Raw genomic sequence first — 19,595 nt, 5'->3', positions numbered from 1 at the left:
AAGAAATATATAATAGCGCTTTATTAGGCTTAAGGTTTATCTTATTAACCTTATTTAGCTCTTTATCTAAGGCTTAGAAAGTCTATTAATTTATCCCTTAGTATTTAGATATAAGTTCTTAGATCTTTTTTTAAATTACTTTAAGGTTTTTTTTAAATAAATTATCCCTTAGGGATTTAATCTTATTATTAGAGAATTATTTTTTATTAAATATTATATCTTAGATTATAATTACTTTTTATTAAAATAGATTTTATATATAAAAAAAGTTATTAAAGGTATATCTTATAAGGAATTTTATTTATCCTTATAATATTTATCTTTATAAATAATTCCTCTATAGCTAAGTATTAATAATAAAAATATAAGCTTTATACCTAAAAACTTAGAAATAAAAGAGGTTTAGCTTTATTATTTTAATAATATAATACTATAAGTAAAGGATCTTATAAGGTAATTTTTTTTTTATATTAATAATATATAATTATATAAATATATAGCTACTTTTATTATTTCTAGCTATAAGTATTTTAAGAGCTTAGCTCTTATTCTTAATATTTTACCCTTTTAGATAATAATTATATTAACTCTCTTAGCTCTTTTATTCTATATTTATATATTAGGGGCTAAGGGTTTATACTTAATATTTTTTTCTTAGAGGTAAGTTATTACTTAGGGGTATATTTTTATAATCTTATTATTATATTTAAATATTTTTACTATAAGTATATATTATACCTCTAAGAGCTTACGGAATTCCTTTATTACTAAGAATATAATCTTTATATAGCGATCTAATATATAATAATCTTATAAATAACTTAATGCCTTATTAATAAAGATCTAAATAGATATATAGCCTTTATAGCCTTAAGTTATTAGGTAGAAGTCTAATATTATATATTTTCTTAAGTATATTTTCTTAATTAATTCCTATAGGGTCTTCTAAATTATTCTCTATACCTTTATTATATTATAAGTATTATAATTAATAATAATAATTTTTTTTAGCTCTTATAAAATATTTATTTATAGTTTTATACCTCTTAAGGCTATAATAAAGTAATAAAAGATATTTAGCCCTAGGTATTTAAGCCTTTTATATTATATAAAGAAATCTCTTCTTAATAGCCTTTATATTATATAACTTATATATCTATAAATCCTCTTTTAAGGGGATTTTAATAAAAAGGGTTTTAGCACCTAATTAGCTATTAGCCTTACTAGGGCTACTTAGCCTTATATTAGCTTATTTTATATTTAAGAATTTATTATCCCTAAATCTCCTTAATCTCTCTTAGGTAATTTTTATTTATTTTCCTTAAGTAGTTTTTTCTTAGCTTTATATCTTATTAGAAGCCTTATTTCTATAATTTTAAAAAATATATTAGGTTTATTATAAGGCTAAGGTAATAAGCTATATCTTAGAGCTATAATTTCTTTTTTGCCCTTTTAGCTATTTTTAATATAATTATAGCCTCTATATATCTATTAATAAGTACTTAATTAGTCTTTAATTAAAAAAAGTTATTTATTTAGGCTATCTTTAGGTTTTTAAGTCTTAAGGTATCCCTAAAGATATATAAAATAGCCCCTAAGTTTAATAAGATATAATCCTAGAGGGGATAATAATTAATAATTATAAGGGTAATTAAGTAATTATTAAAGCTAATTAATCTTAATTAAGTTAGTCTTTTTATTTTAATTTTTTATATTTTATTAGCTAAGTTATTAATATTAAGGATTATTTTTTTCTTTATTATTTTCTCTTTAATAATATTTAATATATAACCTTAATATCTTTTTTTTAAGAAAATATTATAATAATTCTTTAATAAGTAAGGGTTATTATAAGCTAGGTATATTAATTATTTCTTTATATCTCTAATATCTTTAATTTTCTTTTTCCCTTTTAGTATTACTTTAGGCTAGCTTTTTTTTTATTAGGGCTTTTTTTTATTTTTAAATTATTTTTTATTAGCTATTAAGAAGGCTCTATATTTAATTTTTCCTTTCCTTAGAGGTTCTTAAAGGTTACTTAGGGCTATTTTTATATTTATAATTATAAGGGTTATTATAAGGGTATTCTCCCTTATATAATTTTATTTTATAATATTATAAGTAAGGATTTAAGACTTAAAGAGAAATAAATAAAGTACTTTAAGGAGATCTAAGAATTATTAATTTACCTCCTTAGCTTCTTAGAAGTTTATATCTCTTACCTTATTAATTAGATTATATTAACTAATAATTTACCTATTAATAGATTAGATTATATTTAGGTAGCCTTAATAAGCCTTAATTAGGTAATCTTTATATTTTTTTTTTTTATTTTTTTTTTATTTTATTATTATAAATAAAAATTCCTTATATAAGGACTTAATTTATTAATTAAAAATATTATTTATTAAGTAATAATAATAAATAAGGGGCTTATTAATTATCTCTAGGACTTAGTCTTATACTTTAATAATTCTTTTCTTTAGGTCTATATACTCTAAGTAGAGATATTTATAGAGAGTCTAGAGAAAGCTATAGGTTTATAGCTAGCCTACTATAAAATTAAAGATAGCCTTAGCTCTTAGGCTTTTATTAATATTATCTCTAAGGATAATATTTTTTTCTTAGAGGGTATTATTTAAACCTTATATTAATAATATCTTATTATCCCTTTATAACCTTATTTTAAGTCTTTTTTTCTTTAAGCTTTATACCTTTAGCTTTATTAGAGGGATTAATATAAAAGTTAGCTTATTCTTAGCTAATAAGTTAATATAATCTTATAGGTCTTAGTTCTTTACTTTTACCTTAAGGATATTATATTAGGCTATTTAGTTATTATTAGAGGCTAATTTAATATTTATATTTATTATTATTATTTAGGGATTACTTAGTAAAAGCTCTTTAGTTTATTCCTTAATTAATTCTCTTTAATTAATATATAAAACTCTTAATTATTTAATTATAGGCTTATCCTTTTATTTATTATAATTACTTATTATTATTATCCCTAAGGCTATTCCTTTTTTCCCTTTTAGGCTATAATATGGCCTTTTAGATTAGGATTAGTATAGCCGCGTAGCTAGAGATTAGCCGGCTATAGGTCTTATATAATTACCCTTAGAGCTATTATATAGGATCCCGCTTAATAATTATTTACTTATAATATATTAGGATTTAATTATATATTTATTATTAAATTAAAAATAATTACTATAGTATTTTACTAGGAAATCCTTTATTAAGAGAATAAAGTATACCCCTTATATACTCTTATTATTATAGCGCTAAGTAGGGCGAGGTATAAGCTATAGCTCCTTGCTAACTTAAGGGATATCACGGGAAAATAAGTACTCTTTTCTATTTAGCAGCTCTTAGTATATGGGTTTGCTTAAGGTCCTATAAGGAAGGCTTTAAAATACTTATTAGTATGTTTTTATAAGTAGCTTATGCTATCTAACAAGTACTTTGTTAGAGAAACAGAACACACCAAAACCACATAGCCAAAGGAAAGGATTTTCCACGTGTTCTCTTTAGGGTCTTTTTAAAAGAGGGATCTCACGCACTTTCTCGTGAGGTAAATTCAATACAAAATAGTAAGAGTAATTAATCAATTCATAGCAACAAAGATATGACCCACAAAGGAGCCCAAAAGTCCTCTGGTCGAGGCTCGCGAAAGTAATGATGAAGGTGAGGCTCTGTGGCCTCTGCCTCCTTTTCTACGTACAAGAAATTGCTCTGTGGCCCAAAATGGCTTAGCACGTTTTTCCCCCAACTCAGTACTATCTTCTTTCCCATTGCCTCACAAGGCTACTTCTTCATTACCCACTATTAGTCGAGATCTCTAACAGCAGAATCCCCATGTTGGCTTACCGATACTTATCAGGACAGGAAAAGTGCATCCCAGAGTGATCTGCGTCGGATCCGGGCCGGGCCAGGAGTCGGCACAGGCGTCGGGACAGGGCCAGGACCCGGTGGGTTTTCATTGTCGTCGTTGTCCCGGTTCGGGTCCTTGGGGTCCCGGAAATCGGGCGGAGGGCCCCGCGGGTTGGGCGTGCAGTAGTAGCCCTTGCAAAGCACTCCGCCGCAGGTTGCCTCGGCGCGCTTCTTGAACAGGTTCCGCGCGCTGTTGCTGGTACACTTTGGCGCGTCGGTTCCCGGCTTCCATTCTATCTTCTTACCCGAGCCTCCAGGATCTGCACCTCCTCCAGGCCCCCCGGGGCCCGGGCTCCAGTTCGGGCTGCACCATTCGGGGCCATTACCCGTCTCCACGAAACAAGTGTCTTGGCCAGACTGCCCGTTCCAAATAACGGCCACGGCCTTGGGGTCGTCGCCCGGCACCGGAGCGTTGGTGTATTCATTCCAGTAGCCGAATTTGCGGCTCAGCGACTTGATCATGTCCTTGACACTTTCTGGGTCCTCGAGGGTTTTCTGGTATTTTGACGGTATCGATCGGATGTAGGCCACAAGACCTGCCACCATAGGGGCAGCTGTCACGGCAAGACGATGGTTAGCCACTCCTCGGCAAACTGGGAGAAACAAGTGGTGACCGAAACGATGACAAAGCAGGGATTCAATGCTTACCATATGAGGACCCTGCACCTTGCACAGCCCCGTCACCTACCCCCCTGGCAACGGACATGATGAAGCCGGGCGCAAATGTGTCGATCCAAGCAGCCTGCTGGCTAGCATCGGTCTTTTCGCCGTCGTCCGTGCTTCCCCCTACGACGATCAGGTTGGGGAGGTATCCTTTACTCCCAGGTTCACCAAACAGCGCCGGGTAGCTATCGACGGGCAGCTTCGCAAGGTCCAGGTTATTGCCGTTCCATGGCGTGTTACCGCTGCTGGCTACAATCACCGTGCCCGCTTCATCAAGTTCTTCAAGGAGCTGGCCTAAAAGATGTCAACAGTCAGTAAATCTCGCAGGCTATTGTGTCCCGGAATCAAAGAGGGAAAAAGGTTGGCTTCGTCTTACGTATGGCGTCAAGATAAGGCCCGTTGATTCCACCGGCATCAGGGACATGACCAAAGCTAATGTTAATGACGGCTTTCCCACGCTGATTGTTTCTCACAATGGATTCGAGGACGACGGCAAGGCTGCCCAGTGTCGTCAATTCGTCTCCAAATTGACTCCTCCGACTGACGGGATAGACCATAGCATTCTTAGCGAAACCCTTTGTGCTCCCGACTAGCTGGCCGAGGACACCAGTCCCGTGGCCTGAATCCAACTGGTCTTTGGGAACTGTGGGTTTGTGGTATATAGGTACTTCGAGCGTGTCGTCGTAAGTCAGACCTTGGAATTCCTAGTGCGTGTCAGCTAGAAGTAGGGTTGTATAACCGTTGAGCAGCTCTGTTGAGATTGCCCAACTTGGTTACAGAGAATATTGATGAATCTCCAAGGCTTTTTAAATGCACCTACATTATTCCTCATCTCATAAGCAGCTTCTTGGATGACGTAGACAAACTGTCCTCGACCCATCTCTGGTTGAGACGCGATGTGGTACTCGGGATTTCTGTTGTTTTGGTACTCATCCCTATTCGGGTCTTTCCAAATTGCCCCCCTGGGCATGCTGACCTGAGCTGCTGCCCAGTCCCTTGACGTTCTGATGGTGTAGGGGGCCCTCTTGGCTTGAGAGCGGGCAACGTCTTCGTCCTCCGAAGTTATATTGGCATCTCGACGCGGACTCGGCTTTCTAGGAACTGGCGCTGCTTCTCCAAAGTCGTACATTCCGGCCACCGAGGGCTTTCAATGCGGCGAATCACGCTGTCAGTCTTGAAAAAAAAATACTTTGAAGCAGGAAGGAGTTGGTGGATGGGACGTACATCCTGGTCTATTCTCGTCGCCACTGCTGGGTGTATTGATTCGATCCACCAGTAAATGTAGAGCGTTGCAGGGGCTCCGTTCTCGACGTATCTGACCGACGTTACCTCTGTATACTGAATCTTGTACGAATCAAGGAGGGCTCGTATTCTGCCAGGATCTCGGATCGACGTGGGAATAAGAGCGGCACGGCGGTTGCAGTTTGCCCGCCGTTGTAAGACGCTCATACCGTCGTCTTCAGGATCGGGACGACGCTTTGAAACCTGGGTTGGGATTGGGCATTTTAGTTTCTTGGTATACTCCGTTTCCCAGTCTTTCACTTCGCAACCGTACACGGTCTCGCAGCGAGTTGTTGACGTGGTATACGTAGAGGTTGACGGGCCCACGAGGGTCGGGGATAGCGTTGTCGTTGTCCAGCAGAGTGATGCCGAGTCTGGCTCGCAATCGGGCTTCGGGGGGTATGTAGGTAAGTGATTGGGGCCAACACTGCCTATGGTAAGCGAAAATGGACTCGAGTTGTTTGTAAAAGTCGTGCTTTGAGATGGTATGCTTACGTGATTTCTGGCCAAGGAGGAAACTCGACCCGAATGGGAGATGGTAGATGAATACCATCGGGCTTGATGACGTTGGGGGGCGGAGGGCCTCTAAATATGTTCAAATTCGTTTTTATTAGATGTCTTGATATACTCTCGTGACGAACGATGGGGAGATTACTCACGGCGGGTATATGCCTGGCTTGATAGTCCATCTTAATCCTTTAATACCGGGCGGGCAGAACTATTTCATGGTATTGGTTAATAGTCTTGGCCAGATTGGACGCGACTGTTGGGTACTCACGTGGAAGTACCATAGTTTACAAGGCGACTTGAAGCCGTCGTCCACAGCCACAATGTCCTCGACTTCGTCCTCGATTGCTTCAATAATTCCCGTAGGCCATTCCACATAGACCGGCAGGCCTGAAATAGTGTCTTGGTCCTGAATACAACGTCAGTTTGCGCTAAAAGTGAAGAAGCGAAAAGGGGGGGGGGGGGGGGATGATAAAAAAAAAAAAAAGTCTTGTTCTTACTCCTGTCGGGAGACGAGTATGAGTCTGCGTAAAGCGGATGTCGGTTGGGAATAATGTCGGTTCCAACGGCTGCTTGCTAGTTGTACCTGTTCCCGAGGATCCCGGTCGCTTAGTAGAGAATGGGTACGGCGGCAGTGTCAACGTGCGTGTTGTCGTGCCGCCTTCGCCATCCGGTACTCGTACAGGAATAGGTGGTACCTTGATGCTCGGACGCAAGACGAGATCCGTATTCTTTTGGCCCTGCGTGACGTTGACGTTGGAGTACATCATGCTGTTTGTCGTGATTTCCGGAACGTCCACCGTGATTGTCACGGTCTTGGTGATGAATGCTGTGGTCTCCTTGCCGCCGATTGTAGTCTTTCCGTCGGCTCCGTATTCGAGAGACGTGGTGAACTTTCCAGGTTTGATAGTAGTTGCCTCTGAAAGCTTACTTGGGGGGAATACCAAGGTGCAAGGCGCTTCGCAAGCGGCTGATGGGGTTTCGTATACTTTGGGGTCGAGGAAGACTGGTCGTCCTGACGTGTAGCGCTTCTCAAAGTCGACTTGGAGATCAATCGCCCAGTCTGTTGTTCCGCCAAAGTTGAGCTTCATATAGTCCCTCATTCGACGAGTCTTTGTCACCTTGGACATGTACGCAACCCATTCGTCTCCCTCGTAGACAAGGTAGTCTGAGTCAGTCGCCTCGTCATACCACGTCTTGATGGCTCCACCCTTTCCAATTATTTCGTTGATTTCGAAGTCGGATATGTATCCCGCTGTGCCAGTGCACCGGCCCTTTTTCGCAGGAGACTTGTTCCTTTCTCCAAGATAGGTACCTTGAACATTGTGTCAGCTGTAGAATATCCAGTGTTACACGGAGGCGTGAAAACATACACTGAGGGCCGCGGCAGGTGGAGCTGGACATTTTGAATGACCGGCCATAACTGCTCACGCCAACAACAACCTTGTGGGACTCGACTCCGGCTTTTGTGATCATAATCAGGGAATCCATCGTCTCTGTGGAGTTGACGTGGGAGCGCAGGCAGTTTCCTGCGGGACAACCAGGACTGGCCCATTTGCTACCTACATCCCATTGTCCTATTCACAGGTTCAAGGGCGTTAGCAAAGTCAAGACGGGGTCTCCTGAAGCGAGCTTGCTCAACTTACCATGCAAGTCATAGGTCATGAAAATGATATAGTCCAGGAGAGGGGCCATCTTCTTGATCGGGAAACCCTTTAGATACCAATAGGAAGCAGGAGCGGCGATAGAGAGCGACTTATCCTTAGGGAGCTTTCCACGCAAGACCTTGAGGAACTCGTAGTAGTTGTCACCATCGTCCTTCTGTCCCGGGTCCGAACCCTCGATATCGGTTGCCCCGGGATACTCCCAATCAAAGTCGACACCATCCAGGTTATTCTTGGAGACAAAATCCACAACGCGGCTTGCAAATGCCTCTCGATTACCAGCAGAAAAGGCCTTTCGGAAAAGACTTGTATCAGCCGCCTCATTCGAAAACGCCCAGCCTCCGAACGCAAGAATCTTCTTGGCAGGAAGGTCAGCGGCCTTCTTAAAAGCCTCGAACTGCTCTTTGACCCTATCAGGAATGACGACTTGGAGACCCTGCGAGATTTCACCGAATGAAAAGTGAATGTGCGAGTATGACTTGTCAATGTCCAGGACGTGCATGTGCTGGCAAGGCCTGTCGTAGTTCCACGCCTCAAAGTAGCCAATCTTGCGGTACTTTTCAGGCGCCTTGCCGTTGTTTGTCAGCTTTCGCTCGCAGTTGGAAATGCATCCGCCCTCTCCTGGCTGCCCCGTGCCCGGGTTCCCTGTGTTGGAGGTGGATTTAAGACAGAACTCGTCCGTCTGCACGCAGAGATGTGTGTGTCAGCTACTCGGATCAGCATTGGGAGGGGGCGTACTGCAGAACACTCACCAATCCGCACATCCCCCATCTATTGCAGCAGACATTTAGAGGACAGGGGTTCAAGTCTGCGAGCTCTTCGCCTTCCCCTGGCGGCTTGGTATCATTCTTGGTCGGCCCGCATTCGGCATTCCATACCGAAGCAGGCATCGGAGGGTCGCCCGCGCTGACACAGATGCGCACATATGGGTTCAGGTTGCCGCAGCCATCCCAGGCCCAGGTCTTCTTGTTCCAATTCTCGAGATCCTCAACTGTAATACCGTGCTTCGCGGCGATTGTGTCACAGATGTCCCCCATCTTCGTGTCATAGCTGGTGCAAACTCCGTTTGACTGGATTTTGGCTTTGATGCTCGGCAGCTCGCCGGAGGAACAGCATACGGGTTGGCCCGCTGGCGTCTTGTCGCAGAGGTCTTTTGTCGCTTTATTTGCGCTCTCAAAGGAGGCAAGACTAACACCACAGCGCTTGGCAAGCGTCTCGCATGTATCTCCGTTCTCGGCTTCGATGCTGCGACACGTGTCCCTCGCATCGAGAGAACGGGCGCTGTGGCCTCTGGCATTGGCGGCCAGCGTGTATCCCCAGGCAGTCAGCTTGGAGAGATCCTTCGTCTTGCTGCCTTTGCCGCCAGCAACGCACTTGCCCTCGTTCCATGACTTGACGGCGGCTTGGACTGCGACAAAGTCGCCAGTAGGGTCTGCGATCAGACCGAACACATCACTTGCAGGACCTTCATCACAGGCTTCGACGGCTTGCCGAACGTCGGAGCCACCTTGCAGCGCCTGGACAAAGGTTGGGAGTAGAGCGTCGATTGTCTTGCGTCTGTCGACCTGAGAACCAGCATAGAGGCCCACAAGCGTGCCGCGGATATAGGCAAACAGGATTGTCTTCTCGCAACTCGCCCGGGCCTTTTCAAGATGATGGGTGATAGTTTTGGTTGCCAGGATAACATCAGCTCCTGGATCCTTGCCAAGAGGCTCGATGCTTGTGTCGAATGACGAGAGGCGTATGGGAGTCTCTAGCTTCTCCGAGGGCCCAGCGCCGCAAGTAGAGTTGACTTCAGCGGCCCTACGCCGAACAGAGCCAAAGTTTGTCTTGCCCATGGCTTCGGGGTCGACATAGTCCGACTCGACGAGATAATTGACCTTGGTTTTGGCATTGCCCAGCGTGCATGCACGTATGGGACTGTCGGTTTTCTCGTCATCGAACGCGGTACTGAGACCAAGGCTGAGCAACAGAGGCTGTGGGCAAGCAGCCAGCTTGTCGGCAGAGGGGTACAGAGACCAATCCGCGGGCCCTTTGCCTAGGCAGGCGTCGGGGCACGGCAAAGCATTTTTTTCGATTTGCTCCAACGACGTCAGAGCTGATGCTGAGGCGGACAGAAGCAGGAGCCTTGGGAGGCAGCTGCGAACTTTCCACCGCATCTTTTGATGCGCTTGGCGGTGGCGGCAAAATAAGAAACGACAAGATTGTGACTATTGATGAAAAGGTGCTAGGAGACAGCACGAAAGCAGAGAGCGAAGATGGGGCACCTGGCTGAGGTTGCTTGGCTCTTATAAACAATATATCACAGACCACTATGGGCGGGCTGAATACAGAGGAATTTAACACCATGGCCATTTGCTCTTCTTATAATTCTAGTGCGTTAATTTCCCAGCCGTCAAAGGGTGGGAAAAACTAACTGTCCAAGAGACCCCGGGGGGACTTCTGCTCCCGACCGAGGCTTCCATGGAGCAACTATTGCCAAAGTGCCGTTCGAGGGTGGTGCGAGTAAGTCGCGTGACGGCGTGGATTCTGATGGATTTGAGGCTATAACTCTTTCAACTAGTCAATGAAACCATTGCAAGGAATGGTCGATCAAAAGAGTAAGTGATGATTCACACGTAAGAATTCCAATCACGGCTGTGCTGTTTATGGTCCGTAGACTGGTCTTGAACATACTTTTGAAGCTACTTTCCTGTCTAGGTGGTACCGAGCGCTACTCGTATAAAAGACTGATGAAGCCGGAAAAACGGAGCCTGAGTCTGTGACCAACAGATAGTCTCACCTCATCTGCCCATCGACCAGGCACGACGTGCATCGAAGCCCTAGTGCGTGAGGCAAAACCCGTGCGGTCCAATCACTCGAATGCCCCCCGGCTCGGCCCGCTCCGGTCGCCGGTCAGCGAAGAGTGGGCATCGACATGGGGTACTACTGTCTGGACCAGGGCACGCACGAAAGACTGTCCCGAAACGGTGGTCATTTTCCGCTCCAGGGGTTCAGCTGTGGTGGAAGTAGCAGGGTTTAGGTATCGGATGCAACGAGTTTTACACATTTATAGCTCACGTTAAGCTTTCTTGCATGGGCGAACCGAAAGCAGTCATGACATCGCCCCCACCGCTCTTGGCGATGTCCAAGCGATGTTCCCGCGCGGGATCCGACCGGAGACTTGGATCGGCCGGGCTGTATGTGTGCCTACATGAACTTGGCGCTGCTCTCTTCCGATCTTGGTCACGCTGCACACGATGGCCCCGGCGTAAAATAAGGTGTGAAAGTAAGCCGCATACACGAGGTCGTGAGTAATGGACATACATGCCGATGCTAGGCCAGAGGTTCCCTATGAGCATCCTTCAACAGTGCAATTGGGGGTTCCAATTCATAGGCTGGGTTTTTATTCTCAGCGTATCTACTAGAACTAGATCTAGTACTCTGACTGTTGGGCACCCGAGGAGATTTACCTCCAACTGTATTGTCAATTTGGTGACCATCCACCTGCACCGCACGTGGTTTAGCAAGGGGTATAGAGGACGCTTATCCCTGCACCTAGATTCCGGATACGGACTTCATTCGTCCCATCTATCGAGGGCTAAAGACTAACGTCTCACGTCAGAATCAAATGGCGGAAACAGAGCCGGCCGGTCCATGTCCCGAGTAACGTTGCCCTCGCTCGATCGTCCTCGCCGAGAGTCCCTTAGTTCCGGCAAAAGGTCCTGCGCGTGAGTATCCCAGAGCGACAAAATGCCGCAGTTTTTTCCCTGATAGTTGTGTGATAATTCTCTATTAGGACTCACCAGGCGAAGCTACTTTCGAAATGGAATCATCACACGATCATTGCAACCCCGCCCAGTTCAGCCTCGAGCCAGGTGCATCGAGACGACGTCGGGCCGTTTTACCTTGAGGCCTGAATTGAAGACCGAGCTCTTTTCAAAGTTCTTTTCGATTGATTTCGCTTCGAGGCCGCGATTTGCGCCGAAATCTATCATGGAAGGCGGTGGGGGTCGAGACCTTGAACTCTGTCAACCGGCCCATCACAAACTCACTCCCCATTGAAAGCGACGAGCCACCGTCTCACCGTCTGTGAGTGCCCCAACATTAATAAGCGTCTGTTTTTAAATCGGACAAGCCGTAAATCGTCAATCAATAATGCCAGCATCAAGTCCATGTATAAATGCCAGAGCACCCACTTTCTGAAATCTACTGCCGCTGCCTACAACAATCACCATCACCGACTCCTTCAAATTTGTTGACAACATGGGCTTTTCAAACAGCTTCCTGCCGGTAATCTTGACCGGTGCCGCGGTGATCCTGTCTGCACAGAATGTGCAAGCCATACCACACGCCGCAGTGCCAAGCGGTGTCCGCTATACCAACAGCTCAGTCGCAACACCACCAGTCACGGCGGCCCCTCATGCAAGCAGCACCAAGCCCAACAAAGTTGGAATCATGGATGTTGATCCTAACATGCCCCACGACCCGAATCCGGACTGCGAGTTCTGGTGGGACAATGATGGTTCTGTGGCGTGTGAGGACATTGCCCCATCCTTCAAGATCAAGTTTGAGGACTTTTTGAGTTGGGTCAGTTTTTCAGCGTAACCTAACACTTCTTTACGACGACTGACATGTGCTTTGGCGTAGAACCCGTCCATCACAAAAGATTGCGGCAACTTCATCACCGGCCGGTCATACTGTATCGAAGGCCCGGAAGTTGTTGTTCCGACTACCTCGGGCTCACCACCACCCACTACTACTGGCCCGCCCGTCATAGAGACACCTTCCCCTATCCAGCCTGGCATGGTAGAGAACTGCAACAAGTTCTACAAGGTTGAGAAAAATGAGATATGCAGCACAATTGCCCCCAAGCTTGGTCTATCTGAGAGCGACATAATCAAGTGGAATCCCGGTGTCGGATCCGACTGCACAGGCATCTGGGCCAATGTTTACATCTGCGTCGGGGTCGTCGGCGGGAACCCGTCCACGCCTACCACTACTACTTCGATTGGTAACGGGGTGACCACGCCCTCGCCCATTCAGCCTGGCATGGTTGAGAACTGCAACAAGTTCTACAAGGTGCAGAAGGATGAGTTGTGCAACACAGTAGCCTCCAAGCTCGGCATCTCTGAGAGCGACATCAAGAAATGGAACCCTGGCGTTGGATCCGACTGCACAGGCATCTGGGCTAATGTCTATATTTGTGTCGGGGTTATCGGCGGAAGCCCACCTCCGCCTACCACTACTACTACTTCTAGTGGCAACGGAGTGACCACACCCTCACCTATTCAGTCCGGCATGGTTGAGAACTGCAACAAGTTCTATAAGGTGCAGAAGGATGAGTTGTGTAATACTATCGCCTCTAAGCTCGGCGTCTCCGAGAGCGACATCAAGAAATGGAACCCTGGCGTGGGATCCGACTGCACCGGCATTTGGGCCAATGTCTACATCTGCGTAGGCGTCATTGGCGGAAACCCGGTCCCAACCTCTACGAAACCGCCAGGCACCATCGTCACGCCCACGCCTACCCAGCCCGGCATGATTAGCAACTGCGAAAAGTTCCACCGCGTCGAAAAAGACCAGACCTGCGCCTGGATCGCCGCCAAGTACGGCATCGCGCCCAGCCGGCTCGAGGAGTGGCACACGTCCATCACCAACGGCTGCGAGGGTCTCTGGGCAAACGCCTACGTCTGCGTGCGCCCGCAGGGCTACAAGCCGCCCACGAAGCTCGAGTGCTTCACCCAGGGCTGGGTATGGGGCGACAACTACCAGGCCGCGTGGGATTCGGTGGCGCAGTGGTGCGACGGCAAGGACACCAGCGACGGCAGCTATGGCTACCAGCCGGGCCAGATCAAGTACGGATGCTTCAATACGCCCTTCGGCCCTCACGCGATCCGGTGGGTGGGGCGCAACGACTTTGGCAGCGGTGCCTCCCTCGAGCCCTCGACGTGCGAGGGGATGCTCTATCATCTGATCCAAAACTGCCCCAAGGGCGGCAAGTCCTGGTTCGAGGGCTGGTACATTGAGTAAGTCTGCCCGTTTCCCGTATGATAATTACCGATTTGGAGCTAACGCGTGACTTTAGGGGTTCCGTCCCTGAGAACGGCAGCAGATGCTAGAGTCAAGGTTGAACGTTGGTAGCAGACAGCTCCAATCTATATGACAGCAAGCAGGACGTTTATTAATGGGTGTAGTCTTTTTGGTTCTTCTTATTTCCGTTGCCGTCTCTCAACGGGGCCATTATTTAATATTCCAAGTATTTGAGTTTTCCCACTGCAAAGCTCTTGATATAATGATTAGCCGGGCTCAACTCTGTGAATTACCCTGCCAGGTGTCGTGTAGGCAATCTTGTCTCTAACCTGCTCAAGCTCCTTGGATATCTGATAGAGGACTTGGAGCAAGGGACGAGAAACCTCGGGCCCGCGCACGCTGGGCCTCGGAACAGGCAATCGGATCCCTTCAGGTGGTATTTCGACGGGTCATGGGCGTCGCGATGGTTTCGGTCCGCCGGGGGGTTGGTCAGTAATTCACTCGTTATAGCATTCCAGAGGATGTCTTTTTTCATATCATTCATTCATTTATTTATTCTCCCTGGTACTCTCCACTTAGCTAATACGACCCCGTAATCGCATGCTATAATCGCCTAGTTAGTAGCCTTATAAGCCGCATAAGTAAAGTAATTACTAGGAATTAAACCCGCGACCTTTGCTATAACTTAATAGATCGAGGTTATAATTATTATATGATAGCTAGGTAGTAGCTATAGGGTAATAAGGCTAGTTAGCTACTTAATTAAAAGGTTACTTATAACCTTAATTTATTAAGGTTATAATTACTTAATATAATATATTATAGCTATCCTATAGGGCGCTTTTAGCGCCTTAAGATAGTATAACTATAATAAGTTACTTTTATTATATTAATTAATTTAGTTAATATAGCTAAAGCGCTAAAAATGCTTAATAAAAAAAAGAATTAATTAAAATAGCAAAGTTAATTCCCTAAGAGGTCTTATAAAATTATTCCTATTTCTTTTTATTTATTAAAGCCTTATAATTACCTTTTTAATAATTAAGCTATAATTATAAGATTAATTTAATAAAAGACTAATATAATAATAAATTAACCTTATTATAAAGACTCTTTTACTTAATATTATAAGAGGAATTAATAATATTATAAAAAGTCCTTAATAATTTACTTAATAAGGGGTTTATATAAGCTAATAGCTTATTTATAATAGCTCTAATATTATTAATTAAAAAACTTAAAGAAAGAATTTATTTTTATTATAATTATTATATACTTAATATAATTATATAGCGAGATTATTATTTTTTTTTTTAATTATAAAGACTTTAAGAATCTTAATAAAGGCTAAGTAATTTATAAAGCTTAATATAATAATTATTTTTTATAAGATTTAAATTAAAAAAGGTTATAAGCCTAGGGTAGCTTTTTATATAAGATTTAAATTATATAAATAGCTAATAATCCCTTTTAAACTTATTAATATATTTATAATACTTTAATAATATATTAATAATACCTTTTAAAAATACTTTAATTAATTTATTATAATATATATTAATAATATATTTATTTATAGAAATAAGACTTATAAAAATTATATAATAAAGGTTTAATTAGTTCTTAATACCTTAAATAAGGCTAGGCTATATCTTAATCTTAAGAAATATAAGTTTATTATATAAAAGGTAAAATACCTAGGCTTTATTATAAAAATAAAAAAAAATAACTTATAATTTAAAGAAATAATAAGCTATCTATAAATAAATTATTCCCTTAATAATAAAAAGAATTTAAAGCTTTATAAGGTTTATTAATTACTATTAAGTCTTTATCTTAGATTTCTTAAAAATTATAATACTTTTAATAAAGCTATATAAGAAAGGTATACCTTTTTTATAAGGTCCCTATAAGGAAATAATATTTTAAAAATTAAAAAATTACTTTATAAATACCTTAATATTAATAAAATTTAACCTTTTATAAAAGATTTATTTTAAAATTAATTTCTTAAGGGATATTAATAATAATATATTAATATAATTAAATTTATAAAAAAGACTTAAGCTAATTATATTTTTCTTATAATAATATAATCTTATTAAATATAATTACTTTATTTCTAATAAAGAAATATTAATTATTATATATTATTTAAAAGTATAAAAATTAAAGCTATATAGCTATAATTATTTTATAATCTTTATAAATTATAAGAATTTATAGTATTTTATAATTAAAAAAATATTTATTAAAAAATAAAATAAATAAATTAATAAAATAACTAAGTTTAATTTTAGCTTAAAGTATTAATTTAATAATTAAATTATAATACTTAATATATTAAATTACTATAAGTAAGATATATTATAAAAAGTAAAAAATAAAAAAAAATAAAGCTATTATTTATAATTAATTCTAATTAATATATTACTTAAAATAATTAAAAAAGAGAAAAAGCTTAATAAAAAGGTAAAAAAAGTCCCTAAGGGTATATAATTAGCTTAAGTAATCTTTTTAAAATACCTTAAACTTAAATACTTATAATAAATTATATTATTAAATAATAAAATGAATAAAAAAGCTTTTATAATAATTAAATAAAGAGATTATAGCTTTTATTTCTCTTTTAAGCTAAAAATCTAAATTTATAAAATATAAAATAAATTATATTAAAAAATTAACTTATTAAAAAAAGCTATAAGTCCCTAGAAGTAATAAGATAAATAAGCTTAATAAGCGTAAGAAAGATATATTATAAACATATATTATATAAGCTAAATATAATATATTTATAGCTAAATACTTAAAATAAAATAATATAATTACTTTAATATATTAATATGTTTTTTAGCTAAAGAGCTTATAATTAATATATAGCTTTATAGCTAATTATTATATATATAGCTAAAATATAATTTAATAATAACTTAAATAAGATTTATTAAGGTTACTCTTAGTGCCTTAATAACTTTATAGTAACTTAGTTATAGACTTTATAATAAACCTATTAGTTATAGGCTTATTAAAGTAAAATATATTTAAGTAATTAAGAATTACTTTATTTAAGTTATAACCCTAAAAGTAATAAATAATATAAATATAATAATATATATATAATAATTCCTTAGCTATTATTATTATTTTTATAAAATATTAAAATTTATTATTAATAATAAAAACTTTAATTAAATAAATAGTTTTTAATAAGCCTTTTATTAACTTATAAAAACTAAGTAATAACTTAATATAATATATTACTTATAGATTAATAAAAAGCTTAAAAGAATAAATTAAGATATATAAAAATACTTATAAGCTTATATTAACTTTACTTAAAATAATTAAGGTTAGCTCTTATTTATTATATAATTTATTATTAATAACCGCGATTATATAATAATTAATATAAACCCCTTTTTTATTAAATATAGCTATTATATATAACGTACTTGATAAGCAAGTGAGCCAGTCAAGCAAGTGTGCCAAAAATCCCTCAACCTACATCCTCTCCATTTGATCAATTAATTCTCAACCACCCAGCATGTCACAGTCTAATTGTGAGGCTAGAATGCTTCTTGCCCTTCGGGCCCTTCAAAATAACCCAAAACTAAGCCTCCGACGCGCCGCAGATACATATGAGGTTAATCGAATGACATTACGTCGCCGACAGCACGGCATTCAATCTCGACGCGATACTATCCAGAAATCACGTCGGCTATCTAATCTAGAGGAAGAGATCATTATTCACTTTATTCTCGACCTAGATTCGCGAGGATTTCCTCCCCGGCTACGTGCTGTTAAAGATATGGCTGATCAACTGCTTGCCGACCGCGACGCGTCACCGGTTGGCACGCGTTGGGCTCATAACTTCGTCAAGCGACACCCAGACCTTAAGACGCGTTTCTTTCGTAAATACGACTATCAGAGAGCCAAATGCGAAGATCCAACCATTATCCGCGATTGGTTTCGGCTTGTGGCGAATACAATCGCGAAGTACGGCATCCGATCAGATGATCTCTATAACTTTGATGAGACTGGCTTTCTTATGGGCATGATTGCAAGCGGAATGGTTGTCACAGGTGCAGAAAGGCGTTCAAAGCCGAAATCAGTGCAGCCTGGAAACCGGGAATGGATTACAGTCATTCAAGCGATTAATGCGGAAGGCCAGGCGATCCAGCCGTTCATCATCGGTGCGGGCCAATATCACCTCGCCAACTGGTACCGAGAAAGCAACCTCCCGGGCGATTGGGCCATTGCGACGACCCAAAATGGCTGGACCGATAATGAGACTGGTCTAGAGTGGCTAAAGCACTTTGACCGGTGTACAGCTAAGCGATCAAATAGTCGCTATCGTCTCTTAATCCTTGATGGCCACGAAAGTCACCACTCCATCGAATTCGAGAGATATTGTGAGGAAAAGAAGATCATCCGGCTTTGTATGCCACCTCATTCCTCTCATCTGCTCCAGCCCCTTGACGTCGGGTGCTTTAGCGTGCTGAAGAAGGCTTATGGTCGAGAAATAGAGCATCTGATCAGATGTTCTATAACCCACGTTTCAAAGACGGAGTTCTTTCCGGCCTTCCACGCCGCACACAAGGCCACTATGACGGAAAGAAATATCAGGGGGGCTTTCAAAGGAGCTGGGCTTGTTCCTCTTGACCCAGAAACTGTGATCTCAAAGCTTGATGTTCAGCTACGGACGCCAACGCCGGTTGAGGAGGCAGCTGAGCCGTCGACCCCTTGGGCTTCAAGGACCCCAAAGACCGTGATTGAGGCCGGATCTCAGTCTGAATACCTCGAAAGGCGGATCAGAAGGCATCAAAGTAGCTCCCCAGAGTCAATTTTAGAGGCTCTATAGTCTCTTGCGAAGGGAACAAAGGCTGTTATGCATCGGGTTGCCTTATTGACCGCTGAGAACAAAGACCTTCGAGAGGCAAATAAGATACTAAGCCGGCGGCGGAGGGCAAAAAGGACTAGACTGCAGAAAAGAGGGGTAATGACGGTAGAAGAAGGAAGGCAAGTAATTGATCAAATGGATGTGGATGCGCAGGTAGTGGCCGAATCGTCGAGGAGTGGTGGTCGAGGAAGGTCGGTCGGACCGGGTGTTCGGCGCTGTGGTGTATGCGGCAAGCCCGGCCATAATGCAAGGACCTGTTAGGTAGTGATTGAGACATCTGGGGAAGGGTATAGTGAGTAGTTTTAATTGATTAAATGGTTTATGGTGTTTTTATTGCGATTTCTATCTAGAGGGGGAGAGGAAAGTGGCACACTTGCTTGACTGGCTCACTTGCTTATCAAGTACGTTATCTCTTTTTAATTAATAATATAAATATATTTTTATTATAAAATCTTAAAGAAATTAATATAAAAGCTTTTATAAAAAAGCTTTAAGAAATTATTAAGTTTATATAAGCTAATATAATAGCTACTTAGTAATATTAAGGAAATATTATAAATTAATAATATAAGCCTATAAAGCGCTATAAAATAAGAAATAAAATATAATTAAACTTAGTAAATATTAAAATA

At 41.1% G+C, this 19,595-nt stretch overlaps 2 protein-coding genes across 2 annotated transcripts; one reads left to right on the top strand and one right to left on the bottom strand.

The window, feature by feature from the left end:
* Positions 1-7,412: 7,412 nt before the first annotated feature.
* NECHADRAFT_11453 (uncharacterized protein) lies at positions 7,413-9,745 on the bottom strand (the record flags this gene model as incomplete). The annotated part of the gene is made up of 4 exons (XM_003039027.1): positions 7,413-7,687; positions 7,743-7,964; positions 8,034-8,733; positions 8,804-9,745. Coding segments are annotated over 4 exons (2,139 nt in total), but the record flags the coding sequence as incomplete, so codon positions are not given.
* Positions 9,746-12,488: 2,743 nt separating this feature from the next.
* NECHADRAFT_56796 (uncharacterized protein) lies at positions 12,489-14,063 on the top strand (the record flags this gene model as incomplete). The annotated part of the gene is made up of 2 exons (XM_003039028.1): positions 12,489-12,620; positions 12,681-14,063. The coding sequence occupies 2 exons, from the start codon at positions 12,489-12,491 to the stop codon at positions 14,061-14,063; spliced, it is 1,515 nt and encodes a 504-aa protein (XP_003039074.1).
* Positions 14,064-19,595: the final 5,532 nt, after the last annotated feature.

The sequence above is a fragment of the Fusarium vanettenii genome (assembly GCF_000151355.1).
Source record: "Fusarium vanettenii 77-13-4 unplaced genomic scaffold NECHAsca_210_unmapped, whole genome shotgun sequence".
Taxonomy (NCBI): domain Eukaryota; kingdom Fungi; phylum Ascomycota; class Sordariomycetes; order Hypocreales; family Nectriaceae; genus Fusarium; species Fusarium vanettenii.
The sequence above is the reverse complement of the archived record's forward strand: the minus strand, read 5'-3'. Positions and strand labels throughout refer to the sequence as shown.